At 50.6% G+C, this 22,773-nt stretch overlaps 5 protein-coding genes across 5 annotated transcripts; 1 reads left to right on the top strand and 4 right to left on the bottom strand.

Annotated features, from left to right (window-relative positions):
- Positions 1-370: 370 nt before the first annotated feature.
- On the bottom strand, positions 371-1,270 carry J7337_000594 (uncharacterized protein; the record flags this gene model as incomplete). The annotated part of the gene is made up of 1 exon (XM_044818343.1): positions 371-1,270. One exon carries the CDS (start codon positions 1,268-1,270, stop codon positions 371-373), a length of 900 nt encoding a protein of 299 aa, XP_044686045.1.
- Positions 1,271-10,034: 8,764 nt separating this feature from the next.
- Positions 10,035-11,930, bottom strand: J7337_000593 (uncharacterized protein; the record flags this gene model as incomplete). Its single annotated transcript, XM_044818342.1, has 1 exon — positions 10,035-11,930. The coding sequence occupies one exon, from the start codon at positions 11,928-11,930 to the stop codon at positions 10,035-10,037; it is 1,896 nt and encodes a 631-aa protein (XP_044686044.1).
- Positions 11,931-12,283: 353 nt separating this feature from the next.
- CLF1 (NineTeen Complex (NTC) component) lies at positions 12,284-14,308 on the top strand (the record flags this gene model as incomplete). The annotated part of the gene is made up of 1 exon (XM_044818341.1): positions 12,284-14,308. The coding sequence occupies one exon, from the start codon at positions 12,284-12,286 to the stop codon at positions 14,306-14,308; it is 2,025 nt and encodes a 674-aa protein (XP_044686043.1).
- A 1,599-nt stretch (positions 14,309-15,907) lies between these two features.
- J7337_000591 (uncharacterized protein) lies at positions 15,908-18,034 on the bottom strand (the record flags this gene model as incomplete). The annotated part of the gene is made up of 1 exon (XM_044818340.1): positions 15,908-18,034. One exon carries the CDS (start codon positions 18,032-18,034, stop codon positions 15,908-15,910), a length of 2,127 nt encoding a protein of 708 aa, XP_044686042.1.
- A 2,126-nt stretch (positions 18,035-20,160) lies between these two features.
- On the bottom strand, positions 20,161-21,821 carry J7337_000590 (uncharacterized protein; the record flags this gene model as incomplete). The annotated part of the gene is made up of 2 exons (XM_044818339.1): positions 20,161-20,605; positions 20,662-21,821. The coding sequence occupies 2 exons, from the start codon at positions 21,819-21,821 to the stop codon at positions 20,161-20,163; spliced, it is 1,605 nt and encodes a 534-aa protein (XP_044686041.1).
- Positions 21,822-22,773: the final 952 nt, after the last annotated feature.

Genomic DNA, 22,773 nt, shown 5'->3' with positions numbered 1-22,773 from the left:
TACTCGCGACACCGTCCAATCCCAGACACCTTTTGAATAAATGATCAATAGAAAAAGAAAATAAAACAATCCCATCCAAGTGGAAAACGCCTTTGATTCCAGGTTGCTCCTCGTATGTTCATACAACGCCGTAATAGAAACAGTACATTGAACAGAATAAAAGTGCAGCAATGTCTGTGTGGGGAGGGGAGGTCATTTGGGGGGGGAATAGATTGTGCCCCAAGGCTCAAGTCGACAGGTGGAGTAATTTGTGTGTAGAGATAGGACTTGTCAGAGGATTAAAATTATCAATAAAGTAATGCCTGAGAAAAAAAAAATCTTTTTTTGAAGGAAGAGAATGCCAGGGGCGAGAGATCCAGCATTGTTCCCTTCAGACACCAGAACCCTCCTGGCATGCTACGGCCATAGCGAGGGCATCCAGACCGCTAGGTGTCCTGCCAGCAACAGGGCGGTTGAGAATGGGCAAGTTGCGGCCGCCCAAGTCCCAAGATCCACTGTTGACAGTGGGTGAGGCCAGCGGAGGCGTGGGAAGGGGATAGGGATCAGCGTCGCGTCGGCTCCTTGACGAGGATATGCGGCTCGCGGAAGGGCGACCGGATGTAGAGTTACGGCGAGCGTCAGCGAGGGATGTCCTGTGACTGCGCTGGCTGGTAGAAGAGCGACTCTTATCCTTGAAGTGGGTTTCGAGATGTTGCTTCATGTTGTCGGCACGAGTGAACTTCTTCTGGCATCCAGCAAAAGTACATTGAACAGCTTTCTCCGCAGTGTGAATTTTTGAATGGCGCGAGGCATGACCTGAGGTAGTGAAGGTCTTTTCGCAGCCATGAGTGTCGCGGTACCTGCAGGGATACCTCTTTCCGGGGCGCTCGGGCATAGGCGAGGATCGGGGCTGGCTGACCATCTCAGCGTCGTAGGAAGCTGAACGGGTGCTGTCGGCGTATTGGGCATGCTTCGCCTCCATGTTGTAGTCCTGAGGAATTGTGTACATGACCTGTTGTCGAGGGTAGTAGTCGACGTTGGGAGTCAGAGGAGAAAGAGGATCGTTGCTCATTTGAGAGTCATAAGAGTCGGAACGAAGAAGTTCAGGAGTGTTTGGCGAAGAAGAACTGCTGCCCGGGGTGGGGTATGATTGAGTGAAGGCATAGCTGGAGTGAGAGTGGAAGCTGAGAGGTGGTCGTTGCGTTGGCTGTTGTTGTTGTTGTTGGGAGGCAGTTTCGTCATTGAGGAGTGAAACTCGTCGACCAGCGGCGTTGATTGCGTGCATTGTCATTGCGGCAGTAATTGTGAGCTGCCCTTGGTAACTTTGATGGTTGTAGCGAGATTAGTAGAACACAGCTACTGATGAGATCAGACTGGGTAACTTGATGCGCCTGGTTGTGGTTGCAGCTCCGGGGGAAGCGAGGCGAGCGGACGCAAATAGCGGGATGGCTAGTCGCGGAGCTTGTCTGGACTCGAAGGGACCGAATGAAGGGATTGATAGCTCAAAATCGCCTCCGCTTTTAGAACACGAGACTGATGGGTTTCTCGTGGTCTGTTGCGTGCGTGCGTGTTCCTGGAAAGGCAGGGGTCCGGTGGTGGTAGCGAAGGGAGCAAGGAGCTGGTTGATTATGGCGGTGTCAATTCTGCAGTCTTGGTAATAGGGAAGCAGAGTAATTGTACGTTTGGTATCAAGTTCATGTATTGCACAGAAAAATAGGCAAAGATCTGGCACAAGTGGTGATTGTTGTTGTTTAGATAATCGAGGTTGCCGAGGAATCCAGTAGACAAGCTAGAGCCGGAGCCAAGGAGCAACGATAAAACAGACGGAAAGGGTGACTGGATACACGAAACAAGAACGGATATAACAAGCAAGTATCCGTCGATGATCAGCCCAAGATGGAAGCAAGTTTGAGAGATGAGAGTATATCGTAGTAGTAAGTAAATAAAAGTATGAGGAGTGAAGAACACCAAACAAAGCGAGGCTGGAAATGATGGATGGCTGGAGCTTAAGTTTATAAGTAACCCGTTGGATTCACAAGGAGGAAAAACAAAGGGAGTGAGAGAGTGTGAGTACGTATACGTAGAACGGAGGGAAACAGAGCACACGCCTCTCGGTTGAGGGGGGGTATTACGGGCGGGCAGTAAGAGTGAAGAAGGGAAAAGAAGGGATAGAATTGGGGTGGGAATCAAGCATGGGATTTTTTGGGCAACCCCATCGATCGATGAGATCGAGAAAAATGTCGAGTCTGAATTGAGAGTTACGATGAATGGACGTAACTTAGGTTGGCCTGGATGAGCCACACACACCCTAGAGCATGGGGTCCACCAGCAACAGACAATGGTGTGTCGTTAACACCTTTTTTTTTTTTTGTTGTTCTTCCCCTCCCCTTCTCTCCTCTTCTGGTCAGAGTGTTCAACTTTGATGGGGAAGAGTAGAGAAAGGAGAGGGGTGTAAGGGGGGTGTAAGGAGCATTGTGGCACTGGCCTCCAAAAACGAACCCTGTGTTGGCACGGGAAACTCTCCAAAGAGGCACCTGCCCTGAGAGTCATCAGCACCTAAGCTCCCGCTCCCCCTCACCATTTGTCCCAAGGCAGGCAGGCAGGCTGGTGTAACCGCCGAGACGGTTTTGGCCGGAGCTTACTGGAGAACAGTGATAGCGGTAGCATCCACTAGCCACCTCGGAGTGATGAAAAAATAAATGCATCCATTCTCACCTCACCTCACCTACCTATGGTCCGGATTCAGAATATGGTAGGTTATGCCTTGATTTTCCCCAGCTACCTACCTACCGACCTACCTTTGGTACGCAACCGACTTGACATTTCGAAGCATGTGAGGACAGAGGGAGCTATGTCAGGTATCTACATGTTCCCCGCACCGATCACTTCTTCTTTGTTACGGAAGAATACTTACTCATCCATTCTCCTGGTTTCTTGTATGTATGTATTTGCTGCGGCGCGATTTCGCGCTCTTGTTTTTGTCTCTGCCTTGGTAAGTGGGAACACAGGCTGGTGTGGGGTGGCTTGCCAGGGACCAAGGGGCCTTTAATGGCCTTCAGCTGCAACCACCAAGCTCTCGCCAGGGTCGATGAAGGATAACCGCCAAGGAACAGCAGGTGTGGGGCGGCCAAGGGCTAAAGGGCTTGCTTTTGACCTTCTTTTAGCGCAAGCCATCTCTAGAGTCCTTTTTTTCTGGGAACACTATCCCCCAAATAGCTCTCGCTCAGCGAAACAACTGTAGGTAGGGTAGCGAGTAGTCCTTTCACCTCACCTCCAGCTTCCATGTAATGTCGATCATTCGCGACCAAATTCCTTAGACTAATCACAGCAAACAGATGGATACTGAATATTGTCAAACTTCACCTTGCTTTGCTTTGCTTTGCTTTGCATTCTGCTCAGTCTTTTCCTGCAGGGCTTTCCACCCTCCTATCCCATTGTTACCACATAACACGCCCTGTCTTAATTTGGCACTGGACTCACCGGCTCCCACTCGGTCTGATGCTGCGCCAGTAAACATTTTCTAATCACAACGCACAACCCAATAACTCTAAACTCGAAGATGTCGTTCTTTGATTTTGCACTCGGTCGAAAGTCCTTCACTCGGCCGCATTGAGCTGGCCGCGGCTCGACACGCTCATATTGCAACCCGTTGATACCTAGGTAGTAGGTAGCTGTCTATCTGGGCACCAAGTGCGGCCCTGCTGATGAGTTGACGACTACTGCAGCTATCCTACGGAACGGCACTCTGGGACTTGGACCCTGATTTCCAAACTGTAATCTCGATCCCTAGGCTTGGGGCGTCACCATGACGGATAGCCGGATCAGACGAGCTAGTGAGAAAGTACCTGGAACCCCGAGACACCGTACATCTTCTGATCGCACCATGGTGACGTCAACTTCACAGCAGCAAGCCATTAGCTATAGGTCCAGACTTTCAGAGGGACGCTACAGTAATCGCTGAATCTCTGGCTAACTGAGCGACTCTAGCTTCAGGTAGCGGCAACCCTTGATCATTCATTATCAGAGCTATAGTTAACGGTTACACAAAAGCAAAACGGACCCAAGCACAGTACATGTTGTATGACAGACACTTTCCTATACATACAGTGCAGCTCATGCAGGGCTTAATCCTGTCACTTTCAGGAAATTGTCTGTACTCTATGTATGCGGACCCTGCAAATCCCCTGCCAACCGAGGGGCTTGCTTGCATACTCAAGTTTTAAGCAAAGAATACGTTGGAAAAAACCCGAGACACAGGCATCGTGTATTGTGAACTTGCACTTGAAAGGCAGTCAGCTCTAGGTCCAACCTATACATTGCAAGATACAGTACCGTGCTTCATGGAGCGATGGGGTTTCGGTTAACTTTTCCCCGCCCTTCACCCCATGCTCGTCCCTCTTCCAACACCAACATGCTTATCAACGACATTCAGAAGGAGGGGGCAAGAAAACTTAGAACCGTTATCCTACGTGATAAAAACAAATGATCTAAAGGACTCACAAGTTCACATCAAGTTTAGTTGAATAATTTTATCACCTTGCACAGGTTTCTTGCTCCCTGTGGCTGAGGGGCTCCTCATGCAAGGCATTAAGCAAAGAGAGGCGTCATGGTGACAGCGTCTGGCTGATGAGCCTCCAGCAACTGCAAAGAAAAATAAAACTACCTACTGTACTTCGGCGCTGACCAGTGGCACTAATAAGACACCTGCTCCATTTGCTGCCCGCAACCAGCAACGGGCTTTGGGGTGAGACGAGGGCGGGCCACAGTGGATCATGCCGGGGCACGATCCCCAGAGCTAGGAGTGGCTAGCAAGGGCTAGTAAGGCACAAACACCCCTAGATGCTGCTACGCTGCGCTGCCTGAGTACGTTGCTTTCAGCACCAGGGCAGAGCTCAGCGTGTCCGGCTCTGGTCAGCTTCGCAAGCAGGTAGAAAGTGGAGGCGGCGGGGGGCGGACGACAATCCCCTTGACGCTAACACTTCCAGGGTCGTCCCCAAGGGTCCCTAATCAGGACTGGGGATAGAAACCGCATCAACCAATAATCGGAAAAGATTGAGAAAATGGCGATCAAGGGAGTTTTACTGTGGTTCCAGGGTGGGGACCGACCCAATGCCAACATTTTTCACTGATCATGGCCTGCACAAGCCGCAACAGCAGCAACTTCTCGAGAGGTTCGGCCAATTAACCCATGACAAGTACCAGAGGGCACGAAAACTTCCCATGTACAGTCCGACATACATACAGCAATGGAAGCAAAAACCTGAACCCCGTTGTTCGTTGCCAAGGTTTTGCACGTTTGCAGGTTTGCTCTCGAGATTAAACCACATATGTAGCTCTGTTTTAGAAGCCACATGGCAAACAACAGCATCATTCATTTAAGATGCCATGTTCTGTAGCTTGATCATCAGGATGGCGTGCCCGAGGACCTGAACTTCTCTCGTCAAACCTCCCGTCACCTTGTCTTGTTGTTTCTTGACCAATCAACCTTGTGCGGATGCTCTCCGGTAGTCACGGTGGGAACTCTATCTTGTCGTTTCTCTTCCGTGATCCATCCCATCCCACAGCGCCCCATCAACAGTGCAAGAGTGCCTGCGATTTGTTTGTTTGGGCGCGGACCCAACCCCGGCCCCGGCCCCCGAAGGGTGTCGCAATGGAGTTGACGAACCCTGTTGAAGACTCGGCTTCCACTCAGCTCAGGTGGTTTCCCCATCTCGGCAAGATGGGGGTTTGTTGAAAGGGCCTGGAGGAGCCATCGCAGCCAATGACAGCCGGCGACACTTCCTGACAACCTGATGAATGAGGAGGTTTCCCATATGATCCGTTGAAGCTGACTGGCTCAGTTCTGACTGATTCGATGGACCCTGGCTCCTGACTCCTTACACCCCCTCTCTCTTTTGAATCGCCAGATTGACTTCCATTTTGCAGCTGTGTACTGCTGTAGGTACATACCTATGCCAGGGTTTCTTGACACCAAGGACGAACGAACTTTATGTTCCGTGGTCCAATACGAGTAGGGTATTCCTCCATTTCATCAGTATGTACAACCTCGATCTCAAAACCAATCTCTGCAACCTTCCGGTCGTTTTGCTCCGGGTTGCCAATCACCTACGTCGGGCGTGCTGCTTGAACCCCGAAGCCAGCATTCAGGGTCCCTCCACCATCATCAGTTGAGGGACGGATGCGTTTACATGCAAGCAGACAATTAAGTTATCTGCATTATTTACAGCAACTTCATCACGCCCCATTGACGTCACGAATTCTAGCCGAGCTACCTTGGCCAACTGAATACAGTGTCTCTCCGTTTCTTCAAAGGTGGGATAACTCTTATAGGGCTCATCAAAGTCGATGAAAATGATGATACTGTTGAATCTGATATGTAGTTGATTGTGCCTTTCACTACAGCGACGTTCATCTTTCGATGGATGACATGGACACCAAAGCCTAGACAGGGCTTTTAGGGATCTGGCTAGGATAACGAGCTATCACTTGTAAATGACAGGCCCCATCTTGTGCATGACGTTTCTTCTTTCCAATTCTAATGACGCAACTGGTCGGACCAGGCCGAGAGATCTTGGTCTGAGCAAATCTACTCCTTATACATACCTACCGAGTACGATCTTGATGAACTGCTGGCGGAACATTTGCAACAGGAGTATGTACCTTCAACAACCAAAACGGACCACGGGATGGAGACAGACCTCGCTTGAGGGTCAAACACTAACTTATCAAAACCCTCCGGGGAGGCTCCGTTAAGCATCCAAGATTGCTGTTTCATACCGACCGGGGAACAATCTTGATTTCGGGCTGCAGGGCCACAGCAGAGTTTCAGAGCCGGCCTAATGAAGCGGTCGGAGATCGAAGTGCTTCCAGAATAATGACTAGACTGGCTTGAACGGGTATGCACCGGCTGTATGTACTCGATCGCAAAAACCAGGAAGGCATAAAAAGTACACAGATGACCGCAGGGTCGACTGTGTCAGGCAAGTTCCTTGATTTACTGAGTATTAAACACAAAAAAAAAAAAAAAAAGCAACAAGGGTCCTGTCTGTCTGTCTGTCTGTCTGATCAGCGGGGCGAAAAACGAATGGCGGCAGCATGAAGCGCATCGGCTTCCGCTGAGTGCGATCGAGCATCGAAGGGGATCGGGTCAACGATGCTCAGTTGAGATCTCAAGTCAGGAGGGGGATCGGTCCCTTTTGACTTGTTAGGCGGTGCCCTGCGTGGAGTGTGCGTGGTCGGATGCCCTGGCAGGCCAGCCTCATCGGTCCCGTCCGTGTGGCTCTCGAGGGTCCCGCCGCCTCAGCGACCGAGGGGCTTGAGAGTCTGAGACCAGATATCAAGGGTTTCCAGGGAGTCAAGGAGACAAGGGGAGGGGCGTGAAGGCTTGGCGCCGGAGAAGAGGGACCGTATACACTGCTCTGTTAAGTACATACATACGAGGGGATCAATCTAACCTCAGGGACCCCGGCGATCATCCAGCATCTTCTAAAGTTCTAATTCCCCCAGGACAAGGCCTATCTTGCCTACCTTGGGCAAGGCAAGTACTTGTACGTCTCCCGGGCTTTCAGAGACGGGTCTAAGTGAGGAGTGAAACACACATGGCGAGCGAGGACCAAGTAGCAGGCATCATCAACAAGCCAAGACTTACTTGGTCTAGGTACCTGGTTAGTGTTGCTAAAGATGACCTGGTGGAGGGAAGGTGGTTTAGGGGACCTCGTCTGTGACGCGCCGCCGCTGAGCCATGATGCGATGCGATACCATACCCTCTTTCGCTTCATTCAAGCCCTTCTGCTCGGAACGCCTAGGACCACATTGACCAATGATGTAACCAGGTCGACAACACCCTCGTTCCTTTGGGGTAGATTGTCAGGCACAAGTGGCAACCAGGCGTACGCCAAACCAGTCAGCCGGAGCCAAGCAGTCAGTTGTCCTAGACTCTCACCAGCCAGTGGGAGCGAGTCCGGTCACGACGGGGATTTGCTTGGTCGTTGGCGATCCTCGTCGTCTATGTACGAACCTAAAGCAGGCTAAGAAGGTTAGGTAAGGTAAGGTAAACTCAGATATTGCCGAAATCTCTCGGGTATCATTTTATTCTTCAATCTTCTCTGGCGTCTGGGTCATGCAAGTGCGTGCGTGCCGAGCCATCACCGCCTTTCCTCTTGTATGGCATCAACTTCGATATGTTTCCACCACTTACATGTCAATCCACACAATGTTGCATTATCCTTTATCTTGATGGGCCTTTACTAGTTATGTTGTATTCTTTTTATCTGACATAGCAACTTGGTGTTGGTGGTGGTGGTGGTGGTTGTTCTTATCATCTATCTACGGATCGTAGGGTTTATAGCTAGAAACTCGCTCACGGTAGTAGAGTTTACTGATCCTTGTATTTTCCCCGCTTCGTGTTGCTTTGATGGTGACATGGTGAAATGATGATGATGATGCGTTTTTTCGATGAATGTTTACAAATACACCTACGTGAGCTTACTTGGGAAGCACTAGAACAATATGTCACCACGCCATCATAACATCTTCTCGTGCGAAATCTCAATATCATCCAGGCAATGCAACGCAGCTGTTTCTTTTCATTGATTGTCTTCTCGGCTAACCTAAATCCACCACATCGCATGTGTCTACTCTTCATTTACAATATATATACTACCACAGATAAACTGGTGCTCTCTGACACCCCCACCTATCTTCCTAAGGCATATAGTGGTATCGCCTAGAAACAAGGAAATGGATCCTCGATCAGTCAAGTCGACTTTGAGGGTGCGCCATGCCAACTTTGCTCGTCTGTTCCAATAACTATGTGGCATTGGAACAGCTGGAGGACCAATGCGTCGTAGAGAGAGCACTGAGACAAAATCATCATATCTCGATACCCTGAAACAGATGTTTCTGGCGGTGTGCCGGTACCGTCGTATCCTTGTCGAGACAAGAACAACTACTACTAGGTAATGTACATATGCATAAACTGTACTGTTACCCTGTAACTGTAACTGTGGCTGTGTCTGTGACTTGATAGGCAACTTGGAACTTGGAACTTGTTTTAACCCTCACTCCGGCTGAAGAGCAATAGTAAACGGCCGCGCCATGCTAATGTACATAAGTGAATACGTCCGGAATCTAGGAGCATGACCCTAGTGTAACTGCGAAAGTAAAGGAATACCTATGCATAGCACAAAGGGCCTCTCGTGATGCGACGTAGAATCCTTTCCGTCAGAGAAAGGACCAATCTCCTAAGGACCCCAAATGCTTGTGGGTCCCGCGCTAGACGAATAACAGGCCGCAAAGCTAATCGCTTAGCTAATGTAAGCAAAAGCACTGGTTGGCTGTCACGCCATCAGGACCCACAAGCATTTGGGGTCCTTAGGAGATATGCTACGACCATGTTGCCCGTTTGACAGGTCACGTTGATGGTCAACTTTGCTGATCACTGTCGATCGATCGAGATTTGTGATTTATATTTTTCCTTGGCCAGCCCGTTTTTGGACTAGACACCCCGGTGCCCGTGTCAACTACTGACTTGTATGGAGTACTGCACGGCAAACTTGAACCTACTAACGACTTTGCCTTCGTTTCGAGCTCTATCTAAGCCGGTTTCTCGACATTACGGTCTCGTGTTTAATCACATTCCGGATCAAGGACAGCATGTCGTAATTACCAGTCAGACCCATTCGAAACTACCAGAGCTAGAGAGCTAATTACTTTCCCATTCTGCTCCGCTCCTGGGATTCATAGATCCTCTCCCTGAAACGCCGTTCTCGCCAAACGCCTGCCCGAATGAAATGCCCGCCTGTTTCTTACCTTACACTCTGCCAACGTATTCCTCGCTGATCGTCGTAGTTGGTAGCGCCGTAGTAATCCTGCGCGCGGGGTTGTTACAGGACCGGTTCCCCGAACCGCAAGCCGTTGTACAGTAATACATGATCATCATGATGCAAATGTTTGCTTTCCCATGACAACCCTGAACTTTCCCATGACAACCAAGCCACGCAGTGACCCCTGAAGCACTAAGTTGCCGTGGTGTAGGAATGATACTGAGGCCGTAATTATTTTGATGCCGAGGTATTCGTTTTGGTTGCGCCTGTATCGACACGTTTGGCTGCTGGGAGCGCCGGCACCTTGAAAACGCTTCCATCTGACAACCCTCCGACCTGTGTGAAGCTGCCGCCCTTGAACCAACGGTCCTCCTCGGCCTTGCGCTTCTTGCTGAGCTCTGCCTGCATCTTGGGGTCAACGAGCTCAAGACCTTGGACGGGCGTGAATGACAAAGATGATGCTGTGCCGGTTGCTGAACCGATGGTGCTGCCAACTCCCGACGCTCGTAAGCCGCGCCCTCGTAAATCAATATTAGACGCTTGGCCAAAGCCACCGATAGACGACGCAGCACCACCCACGGTGCTGTTTCCGCCCCAGCCCTTGTTTTTGGCACTGAGCTTTGCGCGTGTGCGCTGGTCTATCTGGGTGCTGCGAATGCGGCCGTCGTTGGACTGACCAATCATGCCCATACCAACAGTTGACTCGCCAGTGCCATATCCGACCTCCCTTTCCTCCTTGCCAAATGCCATACGGTTCTGTTGCTTACGAAGATCAGTCATAGCGAGAGCCTCCTTAGCCTTGCGAGCACGTCGTCCACCTCGCTTGCGGGATGGCTTATCGTCTGGCACAGGGAGCGCACGCTGTCCTTTGTTGGGAGGTGGCTCTGTCAGCTTCTCAAGGCGTTCAAGACATGCTGATTTGAGCTCCTCCCCTGTGGATCCATCCGGACTGGAGTGTGTGCGATCAACCCGGGCAGCCAGAACTAGCTTGGCCGACACGATTCTCAAGGCTTGCTTCTTCAAGTCGGTAGGAATGCCTCGGATCATCTCCGAGTTGTAAAGGTAGCCCTGCTGCCGAACACCTATATTCGTAGCAAGCCCCGAGTGCTTCTTCTTGGATCCCCAAGAGGCGATGTTGCAAGCAGGCGTCTTGGAGAGACCTGTCAGTCCGCCTGCCGCGTTGAGGAGTTGGGCGGCCGTAAGAGAACCAACAAGGGCTGTCAGATTTGGCGCAAAAATGTTCATGCGCGACTGCACGTACTCGGCGAGAGTCTGCTTGGCCTTGTTGAGGGCAATAACCATATCGCATGCCTTGTAGACGCGCTGAAGCTCTTCGGGTGTCATCTCGTGGCCCTTTGATGTGGTGGCCTCGACCGTCACTATCATGAGTGACGGCCCATCAAGGACGGACTTAAGTGTTATTCCAAGCGGGTTGTTAGTCGAAGTCTGCAGAGCCTTGATACTCTCCGAATCCAACGGACCATTTCCGATGATAGCAACGACCTTGGCATATTCTAGTGGCGTAGTAACAAGTCGCTCGAGCTCGGGAAACCTCGTCGAGTAGTGGTCGCGAATGAACTTATGAACGAGGACAACCTCGCCATCGATCTGGGTTGAAAGGCTGTTGGACTGCGTCAGAAGATGATACTCGGGATGATCTTCGATGTTTCCGACATTGGTACTCTGCGTCGCGGCTTGCGATCGGTAATGTGCGATTCTCTGTAGCGTTCGAGGCAATACGTCAGGGCTATCCGTCAAAAGAACTGATGTAAACGAATCGTCCATCAAGATGCGACCGTTGATGCGGCTCGGTCTGAAGGGGGTAGTACTAACCTCGAGAACTGGTTCAAGCGTTTGCATGAGGCTGGCAACGCTTCTAACATCCTTTACTCCTCCAAGTTGCATCTTCTCGACCTTTACCTTTGTTGCTTCGGAATCTTCTCTGTCGTTCAATCCATCATCCGAATCTTCGTCGACCTTCCTCTCAGCATCGCCATCCAACTCCATGGCGTCACGGTTGCCGGCGGTTGCCTCTTCATCCTTGATGAGGCCGTCGTTGAGCTCTTCTTCGGCCTCATCGCCGGAGCTTCCAAAATCGTTGAGGAGGTCGTCTGCGACAGTCGACATAGTGGCGTCGTGTGTAGGAAGGATGCTGTGAATGAGCAACGGTGATTGTCGCAAGATACTTGAGTAGGTTGTGGAGTAGGTAATTTGTCTTGACTAGTACGGTACCTGTCTATAAATACTTCCACTTCTAGGCTGCGAGGCTACTGAACGCCCCAAGATAAAGTGGGCCTATCTGTCACATCAAATTGTAATTCGTTGGCTGCCCACACACTTTTGCGCCTTGCTCTGTCGCGTCGCTGTTGACTTTCAACTTTATTTCATCACCTCAACTCTCCTTTTCATCTAAACTCTGTTCACTCCAAACAATAATCGCCACTTATCAACCTAAGCCCTCGAAACTTGGCGATCGTACGATGGAGTCGTCTAGAGGGCCACCGAGGGTGAAGAACAAGGCCGCCGCGCCTGTTCAAATCAGTGCCGAACAGCTTTTAAGAGAAGCTGTCGACCGGCAAGAAGTCGGAGTGCAGGCCCCCACTCAACGATTTGCTGATTTGGAAGAGCTTCACGAGTTTCAAGGACGGAAGAGAAAAGAGTTCGAGGACTATGTGCGACGCAATCGACTCAACCTCAACAACTGGTTGAGATATGCTCAGTGGGAGTTGGAGCAGAAGGAATTTGCCCGCGCCCGGTCCGTCTTTGAGCGCGCACTCGACGCACATCCCAATAATGTTCAGCTATGGATTCGGTACATCGAGTCGGAGATGAAGGCGAGGAACATCAACCACGCGCGTAACCTCCTGGATCGTGCCGTCACTCGCTTGCCGCGCGTTGACAAGCTCTGGTACAAATATGTCTACATGGAGGAGATGTTGGGCAACATTCCTGGAACTCGACAAGTATTTGATCGATGGATGCAATGGCAGCCAGATGAAGCGGCATGGAGCTCGTATATAAAGCTTGAGAAGCGATATGGCGAATTCGAGCGAGCAAGAGAAATCTTTCGGACCTTTACCATGATTCACCCCGAGCCCCGGAATTGGATCAAGTGGGCCAAGTTTGAGGAGGAGTTTGGTACCAGCGACCAAGTGCGGGAAGTCTTTGGGGAGGCCGTGGAGGCATTGGGAGATGACTTCGTCGACGAGAAATTGTTTATTGCATATGCTCGTTTCGAGGCCAAGCTCAAAGAGTATGAGCGCGCTCGTGCGATATACAAGTATGCCCTGGACCGACTACCAAGATCGAGGTCGATGATTTTGCACAAGGCATACACAACATTCGAGAAACAATTTGGCGACAAGGACGGAGTGGAAGATGTTGTGCTGTCCAAGAGGAGGGTATATTACGAGGAGCTTATCAAAGAGAACCCCAAGAACTACGACGCCTGGTTCGACTACGCAAAGCTCGAAGAGACTTCACAGGACTCTGACAGAATTCGAGATATATACGAGAGGGCTGTTGCTCAGGTTCCACCAACAATGGAAAAGCGGCACTGGAGGCGATACATCTATCTCTGGATCTTCTACGCTATATGGGAAGAGATGGAGGGACAGGATGTTGAAAGGACACGGCAGATTTACAACACGTGCTTGGGTCTGATCCCACACAAGAGGTTCACGTTTGCTAAAATCTGGCTCATGGCGGCGCATTTCGAAATCAGACAGGGTGAACTCACCGCAGCGCGAAAGCTTCTTGGACGCGCGATTGGCATGTGCCCAAAGGACAAGATCTTCAACGGTTACGTTGACCTTGAACGAAAACTATTCGAGTTCGTGCGGTGTCGCACTCTGTATGAGAAGCACATCGAATATAACCCAGCAAATTGTCAGACATGGATCAAGTTTGCCGAACTTGAGCGGGGTCTGGATGATCTGGACCGTACACGCGCCATCTTTGAGCTTGCTGTCCAGCAACAACAGCTTGACATGCCTGAGCTCCTATGGAAGGCGTACATCGATTTTGAGGAGGAAGAAGGTGAATACGAGCGGACGCGAGACCTTTACGAGCGCCTACTTGAAAAGACGGACCACGTTAAGGTCTGGATCAGTTACGCGCACTTTGAGATTAACATCCCTGAAGATGAAGAGGAGGAGGGTGATGAGGAACAGCCAGTCAGCGAAGAGGCCAAGGAGCGAGCACGCAAGGTATTCAAGCGAGCACACAGGAGCATGCGAGACCGAGATCTCAAGGAAGAGTGCGTTTCGTTACTCAACGCCTGGTTATCTTTCGAGCGTACACACGGCTCAGCGGAGGATGTGGAGGCTGTGCAGAAACAAATGCCACGCAAGACGAAGCGCCGAAGAAAGCTGGACGACGACTCGTGGGAGGAATACATCGACTATGTCTTCCCTGCTGATGATAAGCAGGCCGCTGACGTGTCCAATCTTCTGGCCATGGCGCAGAGCTGGAAACAACAGGCGGGTGGAGGTCTTGGCGCATGAGATTGAGCCCGAGTATGAGCATTCGGCCACCAAAGCTGGTCTACAGTGCTGTGATTTATAGACAGTAATGAGCATTTATCACGGTATCAACTGAGGCGTCAGTTTTTGTGTCCAATCGCGAGAATATGTACCACCACACAACACCGGACTGCATGGTGTTGGGGACCAAAAGCCTCTTGTCCTTGCGTAAAAGCGATTGACTTAACTCCTCTACAGACTACTTCCACTCGGCGTGGGCTACATACCTTGAAACCACCTCGTGATTGAACAACCTCAGCTGCTAGGCTGAGCTGTCAGTGAAATGGACACTTGATAAGTGACGTCATAGCTTGATGACGTTACAGAGCTGAGCTCAGATCTGTTAGAAACAAGAATCACACACTAATTCGGCCAGGGTGTAAGCATCGTCGAGTTTACTGGAGTACGTACGGGATATCAAACGATGAACGACAGGTACGGAATAGTGATTGGAAGACTGTAGTAAGATCAAGGGAGAACAAACTGTTTTCACTTTTGTCTATACCTAATTGTTGGAAGCCGCTGTCATTCACATTACCCAGCAACAGCTGAATATCGCTTCATCAACACCAAAGGCGTAACATGGTTTATTATAAGCCAGAGTCGTTCATCATAGGTCATGATTCGTCAAGGTATTCTGGGGGCCGGTAAATCGACACCCGTAAACCTCATCATCTGCTATCCAGCATAACAAGCTATTCATCCAGATATCCAAACATGGCAAAAGGAGAAGAAGAAAAAACAAAAATATCATACCATCCACGTACATCTCTTCGTATGCCTATACACCTTTGACTTTCAAGAGATGTCTTGCCATCTTCATCCAGGCTCATTCCTGATTTCTTGTCGCACTTGGTCCAATCGCCGAGTCTTGATCTGCAAGCCCCCGTCGTTCCAAAAAGCCGTTCTTCCCGAAACCGCCTACCCGAATTCCCACCACTTCATCATCGTGCATATAGTGATTTGTTAACACCACATTTGCGTCCCGATCCTTTCTTACCGCCCCTCTCTTCCCATCTCGTTGGGTCAACTCGTGCCACTCTCGCTTGTTTCCCCGTTTTGAGCCCTCGACTAGACCCTACCCCATTCATCAACTTTACCAGAATAGAGCAGCTCATCGTTGGACAGATATGCACGTATGTGCCGGTGTGCCGAGATATAGTTTCGTTTTTTCTTCTGTGCCTGCCGGGATCGGGCCACTGGCTTAGTATCGGCGATGGTCTATTTTAATCATCCGTCGTTAGTCTTCGTCTTGAATACACATGTGAAACAAACGTGGGAGAGGTTGCGGGGAGAAAGCAAATCTGCTTCATCTATCTGATGCAAAGGAATTTCAGTAAAACGAATGCCAGCCACACCACGCAGCGCAACAGGCCATATTCACACCTTTTCCTTCTCTTTCTAGTCTTCCAATTACTCTCTGGGGGGGTTCATTGCCATGCGTCCAAAGGAAAAACGCTGTTTGGTTGGCCCAAGCTTCTCATGAGCCAAATAAGTCGTCTCGTCATAAGTCATGATTTAAGATGTTTGTAGTGGTATAGGTGAGTAAGCGTGGATGCCGCCCAACACCCAGTCAGGCTCTTAGTAAGGAGATGGCAGACCGTTGGGATTCCTTCTGTAAGTGTCTGTACCATACGGCTCTGCTGGGAAGGTGTTGCCTCTGTAAGGTTTGCTTCCGTAGTCTTGAGGGTCAAAGTATTCATACTCGATATCCGAGTCGTACCCATCCCGTCGAGACGAAGGAGCCCAGCTGTCTGCTCTCCTCCTGCCGTCACTCATTGACTGTTGTCGTAAGCGCCTTTGCACTCGCTTCTCATGACGACGAGCCTTCTCTTGTTGGAAATTTTTGCACTCGTGTGTCAGCTCTTTGGCTTCCTTCATCTCGGAGATGGCTCCCTTGATGCCCATAGCAGCAATACCGACTGATGCGGCGTCTTGCATGATTGCTTTCGTCTTGAGCTTTTTGGCTTCCATCTCACTCAACCGCCCTTCCTTGACTGCTTTGTGCCGTGCGTTTCTCTTTTCCATGCTAGAATATACCTCGTGCGCTGCGTGTATAGTGGCTACTGCCGCTAAACCGGTGGTGATAACTTGCTTACCTCTCATTTTTTTCGCCCGCTTCTCATCCTCATCAGAATCCCCTAGGTCTGATGACGAAGAGGAATAATCAGAACGCCCTCCTCGTCTTCTCTCTCGGGGCTTGCTCTTGAATGATCTATCATCGTCGTAATAATCTCGATTGGTTCCATATCGACGGTCATCGTACATATCGTCCGAGTATCGGCGGGAACGGCTGCCACCGCGATCGCTAAAGTCATCTTGGTCGCGCCGGTGGTAGTCATCAGCGGCAGCGCCAGCTCCAGCTCCAAGGCCTAGTTTGGCCAAACCGTTGCGAGCTTTGTCAACAACACTACGGCTGCGGCTTCGCTGACGGCGCCTGTCTGGGGATGGACTATATGAGGCACTTCGTCCCCTACGGCTTCTGGATCGCGATCGAGATCGGTCAAGAACCTTCTTTGCGCCCAGGGCACCCAAGCCAGCGGTTGCAAGAGCAGCAAGACCGCTTGCGCCTCCACTGCCACCACCCTGAGACTTGGAGCGAGCTCGCGAGCGCGAGCGGCTGCGGCCAGTCTTGCGATCCTCCTCGATATCATTTCTGGAACCACGAATTAGGCGGTTGCCGACTAAGCCACCAATCACAGACTCAGCCAAGCCTAGCTTTCCTCCCTTGTCATCAGTTGCGGTGTCGACAGCAGCAGCACCTGCAGCGGCGGTGAGAATACGCTTCGTCTTTTCACCCTTCCAGCCGCCAGGCTCCTTGGCAACACGAAAGGCCTCTGTGGCACCGGCAAGGAGGGAAGCCATAGCCGCCTTTTGAATCTTGTTGGCGCCGCTGCCACCACCGGCGTGAGAACGAGATCTTTCGCTGGAAGGACTACCTCCCCGGCGACTCCTGGTATCGTCTCCGCCGCCACCAGTGAGACTCTTGACAGCTGCGCCGAGACCTGTAGCTGCGATAGCACTCTCGAGAAAGTTCTTGTGTCCCTTCTTCTCCCTTGGGCTTTCGTCCTCATCAGAGTAGTAATCACTATAATAACCGTCGCGGCCGCGTTGAAGGATCATGTTGGCCTTTTGATCCTTCTTGGCCTGCTGCTTGTTGTAGAATTGTGCACCCTGGTAGGCAGCCAAGGCACCGACTCCAGCAAGAGCTGCAGTTGACAGAGGATTGCGTTGGACTTCAGTGCGCTCCTCCTTGGCTTCGCGGCGATCGTATAGTTCCTTACCACCCGCCAAAAGGGCGGCACCGGCGACGGCTGCGATGATCTTCTCATTCTTGGACATGCCCTTGGGTTTGTGCTTACGCTCGCGCTCTTCATCTTCGTAGTATGGACTGGAGTGGCCTCTGTGGGAACGGCGGTCATAGTCGCGATCGCGAGGGTCGTAGCCTCGGCGATACTCATATTCTTCCTCGTAGTAGTTTGGGCCGGCGGATCGGGCCCGGCGAATATCACGGGTACCAGGAGGGGGAAAGTCCCGTCTGACCTCTTCTATCGATAGATCGCTGTCCTCACGACCGCGAGGAACGATCTCCCGATGAGTCTTTGAGTTGAAGGAATCTCGAGGGTCGAGATAGCGGGGTTCTTCTCGACGCTCCTCCCGCACATAGCGGCGAGAGTAATCCCGATCGTACGGGTCGTAGTTTGACATGAGGATGGTGTGCGGTTTATGTCGCTACTATGTTGTGCAGTGGTGTAATAGTTGGTGTTGGTTATAATTGAAGGTGGCTTTATGGTGATGATAAGCGATAATGTTACAATACCGAGTTGACGGGTTCTGTCGATGTAAAGAGGAAAAGGACGAGGATGTGGCGGGAGGGATAAGTCAGAGAAGCAGCAAGAGAAACCCCGCCGCAACCCAGCCAAGCAAAAACAGGGTCCTTTGATGCTGCGACAAGGGGGGAGTACGGTATGTACCTACTAAGGCAGTAGAATCGCTCATGCCTGTTTCCGTTCCCGCAACTCAACTCAGCTTGAGCAAGCTTTAAAGGGAAGTTTAACTCTCAACATTTGGCCTTTATAAACCAGGCCGTACATCTTCTGTCCTAAATATCTTTGTTTTCTTCACAACACACAAGTCTATCAATCCGCTACACAAACACAAGTTGTCCATCAAAACATGTTCTGCTTAACAACCAAGACTCTCTCTCCTCCGCCCTTGTAGCTTTCAACCGTACAAGCGGGGCGAAACAAACGACGTAATGAGGAAGGGTATACCTCAACCTGGACGCACAACGCTGACGCTATTCGACAGGGGTGGCGGCCTTGTGAGGCCCACTAGAAGCTCTTGGGCGCGCTGGGCGCTGGGGCAGTGGCACTTGATACCCAGCTGGGCACCGGCTGGGCGTCCAGCGTCCACAGCGCAGGCTGGCTTAGGTAGGTAGATTCGTTTCTTAGGTTCGCCTTGCGCCACAGTTATCATGCAGTTATTTCCACTTTGCAACATCTCAACGCCCGGCAACACCGAGTATATTCTATTGAAACAACAGCTCCGGAGATAAAATCGAAGCCGGCTCTTCTCCGCCCTTTTGGAGAAGTCAACATTAACAACCTCTGACCAGGTCGACGGGCCCGCCCTTGGTCTTGATCCATGGATTTGACTGAGCCCCCGTAGGCATTGTTCAGAGTGAGGCTCTCTTCCAAACACTCCGACCTTGGTAATTGGCTCCCAAAACTAGGATATGCCGTCCCCAGATCTCACTTGAAGCAGCAAAGATCTTCTCAATCTCTGCAAAGTGAGGCTCAGAAGTCGTTCCTCGAAGGAACACCCTAGGTTCGTGCTACCTCGGAAACCTGCATATTCGATGCGGTGCTTGTCCTCGAACCCATTTCGCCACTCTGATGAGTTGTTCTTTTCTAGAAACGCTTGTCACCTTGTGAAACTTGGTCTAAATCCAACGGCTGAGCGTAAGACGAGCCGGGCGGGAGTTTAGATCAACCAATCGCCGCTTTTCTTTCAGCCCATCCCGTGTCCCTGTCTAACTTTGACTTTTGGCGTGACATGGCACTTGAGACACAACATGTGACGCAACAGAGGATACCAGGATGCCTGCTGATGAGAGTTCATGACCAGCTCAGCCGTGTCCTTAATGCATCAGCCACAACACATCAACTACCAATGGTGCCTGTGTGTATCAGATTTATCAAATTTCATCACCAGATCCAGAATTCTTTGTTTGTCATGCCCGCTGCGGAAGACCTGTATGTTACGAATGACGCCCACGCCCTTGTTACTGTGTAGATATACAAGCCGTGTCGGGGGCTTGTAAACTCGACCTGGTAGGTCAGGCCGTTCGAACACCGCGCTTTTTGCAATTCAGCCTTATCGGCTACTGCAAATGACTCGCCATCTGGTAAATATTATCAGATTGACCTGGCTGTGTTTCATATGTCTGTTTTATGTCACCACTGACGTAGCGATAGCCTACATACTAGGTACCTAGGTAGTCAACAGACGAGCATCTTTCCTGTCATGTCGAGATGGCGGACCGCAATTGGATTCAGTGACCAAAGTAAACTAAAAGAAATCGATGTGAAAGCGCAAGATCTTATAAGCTATATAACCGATTCCGCAGTAACATCCTTAACGATGAACAAAGTTAAGTCTAAAATAACCTTATATGGATCATACCAAACCATTACATCCTTCTGTGATGGGCCCAGAACTCCTGATGGCTGAAAGAAAACCCAATTTCATACCACTTTTAGTCTCTCCATTACATATTATTGGTAATATACAAATTCCGTAGGCCAAAACGCCGTCAAACTTTCTCCTTCTCATGCATCCTCGGAACGCTTGCTGTGTGCTGGCTCATCCATATCACCTGTGTGCTGAGTCTCTTCGGCTTGAACACCATAGTCCGTAGGATCGGCTTCCTCGTCCATCTTCTCCATTTTATCAGGCTCCACAAGTGCATATTTGCTCTTTCTCCGGATACGAGCGCCGTACCAGAAGAAAACAAACGGGATCAATGCCAGGAGAGTCGCAACTCCGCCGATAAGAGAACCTCCACCACCTACACCAAGAGCAGTGAACATCTGTGTCGTAAATAAGGGAGCGGCAGCACTTCCAGCCGATCGAGCAACTGTGTTGGCAGCTATGACGGAAGCTGCGTATTGGGCATATGTGTCGGTAAGATAGTTGATTACAGCAACGTAGACGAGCATTAGAGCGGCAGAGAGGAAAGTGCCCGCAAGAGTCGGGACAATCCAAGGAACAGCGCTGTCATGTATTAGTTGCTGTTACTCGTGTAGAAAGATGGAAAGCTGGAGACTCACTTGTAATTAGCAGACCATGCGAGCCAGAACATGGTGATAGGGAACGCAACACCTCCAAACATAGCCATGAGAAGCCGATCCTCTGGCAGCAGCGTCTTACCAGCCGCCTCCTTGCTTCGCCGCCGCTCGCTGTCAACGAAGATGACGATGGCTCCAAGAACAGCCCCAACGACCTGGCCGAGGAGAGGGAGCTGCGAAACACCAGCGTTCCAGCCTCTCATGTCTCTGAATACAATAGGGTAGATGCTGAAGAGCATGAACTGAAGAGTGAATACGATGCAAGTGTAGATAGAGCAGAGGAGAGAGATCAAGTCGAACATGAGAATCCAAGGTCGCGTGAGGGCCAGCTTGTAGACGTGGGCGAGGGAAGGCTTATCTTCTTCTCCCTCCATTATAACCTTTTCATAGCCAGCAACTCCAGACTTTCGGGCACGCTTTGCCTTTTTCGCCAGAATAGTCGGCGCATGCGTCTCGGGGATTAAGAACATGAGAAGCACCGTCAAAGCTCCGAGCCATAAGACGGAGTACATGCCCCATCGCCAGTTCTTCTTGAGCTGGACGAAACCGGACACCACCGGCCCAAGTGATGGGCCAACCCAGGAAGCCAAGCTGAAGATTCCTGTGGCGTTTCCTCGCTCAATAGGGTCCCAGAGGTCCACCAGAACGCCCGGCGCGGTGCTCAGAGGCGCAGAGATAAAGACACCAGCCAAGAATCGTCCAACGAGTAGTGATCCGAAGTTTGTAGGGAACGCGCAGAGAAAGTTGAGGGCCATATAGGCAAGAAAAGTGATGTGAAATATCCACCGACGACCGTAAAACTCCGAAAGAGGCGCAAAGACAAAGGGCCCTGCGCAGAAGCCGAGCAAAAACATTGTCGTTGTCAAGCTTGCAGCAACCTCTGATACTCCAAACTCTTCCACAACAGAGTCGATACTGCCAGAAAATATGCTTGATGCAAAGTTTCCGTTCATTGCGAGAAAAACTGCGATACAGGTAATGGCCCATCTCCTCTTGAGGGACCAGTTTCGCGGGTTCTCGAGATCGTCGGGCGAGAAGTCGACATAGCCTTCTTCATTGAGATAAGGAGCTTCATGTTTGCTGGTGCCCATATCGGGCTTGAATGTCATGTAGGAGAGGGCTCTACCCACTTGAGCGGTCATCTTGTAGCTTTGACGCTCTTGTAGGTGGTTGGAAAGTGATGAGATGGGAGAATGTAGGTTGCCAAAGCGCTATATGTCTGAGCTGGTAGCAATAGAGGCCTTGGGCGCATGCTTTATTTATAAGTTCTCAAGCCCTACGCCTTCTTTAAGCATCATGATGAAATGTTTTGTTTTCTAACATGCAATTCTCACCCTCGAGGAGAAGAATCTCCACCACAGTGGCCTTGGTTGAGTTAAGTTGACGTCAAGTTCTCCAGATGAAGGCATACCGACCACAAGCACCAAGCCTTCTTCCCCAGACCAACCGGAGGTCGGCTCCGAATCTCACATCAGTCTCCAGCTCGTGGCTGATTTTCCCATCTCTATTTCCTTCCGGACCGATATTGTATCAGAGCTGAGTCTCGCCCCCCTCAACCTTTTTGTTTTCCCCGGACCCACAAGTAGTATATATCGGGTTCGTGAAATGACTGTAACTCGACGAGTTCTGCAGTCGAGGGGACGGGGTAAGTTTGTGAACCACTCATAATGGCCGTGTCAGGACGATACAGCAGTCCAAAGATGGTTTCCCTAGCTATGATGACGTGGGGAGGCTGAATGTTTCCAACATGGCGGTCCGAGAAAGCATCGAAATTCAACCTTGTATGTCGATCACTTTATTCACCCAAGTCAATATCCTAGCCTGGCCCCATGTGGAATATGTCACGGCATTCGGGATCAATGACGAATCAGGCGGCTTATATCGAGATTCAGAGCAGAATTTGGAAGCTTCTCTGCATGAGGACGCATTTTGGTGGCGGCAAGGTGAAGAAAGACTCTTCAGCCATCACTTACACGAACAGAACAGAGGGAAGAGACTGTCTCATCGTAAGTTACTCCGTAGTCAGTAGGGTAATCACTGTCAATGCGTTGGGATGGCAATTTGTTTTCCCATTTTCCCCTCTCCAGATTTCAT

The sequence above is a fragment of the Fusarium musae genome, chromosome 1, assembly GCF_019915245.1.
Source record: "Fusarium musae strain F31 chromosome 1, whole genome shotgun sequence".
NCBI classification, from domain to species: Eukaryota; Fungi; Ascomycota; class Sordariomycetes; order Hypocreales; family Nectriaceae; genus Fusarium; species Fusarium musae.
The sequence above is the reverse complement of the archived record's forward strand: the minus strand, read 5'-3'. Positions and strand labels throughout refer to the sequence as shown.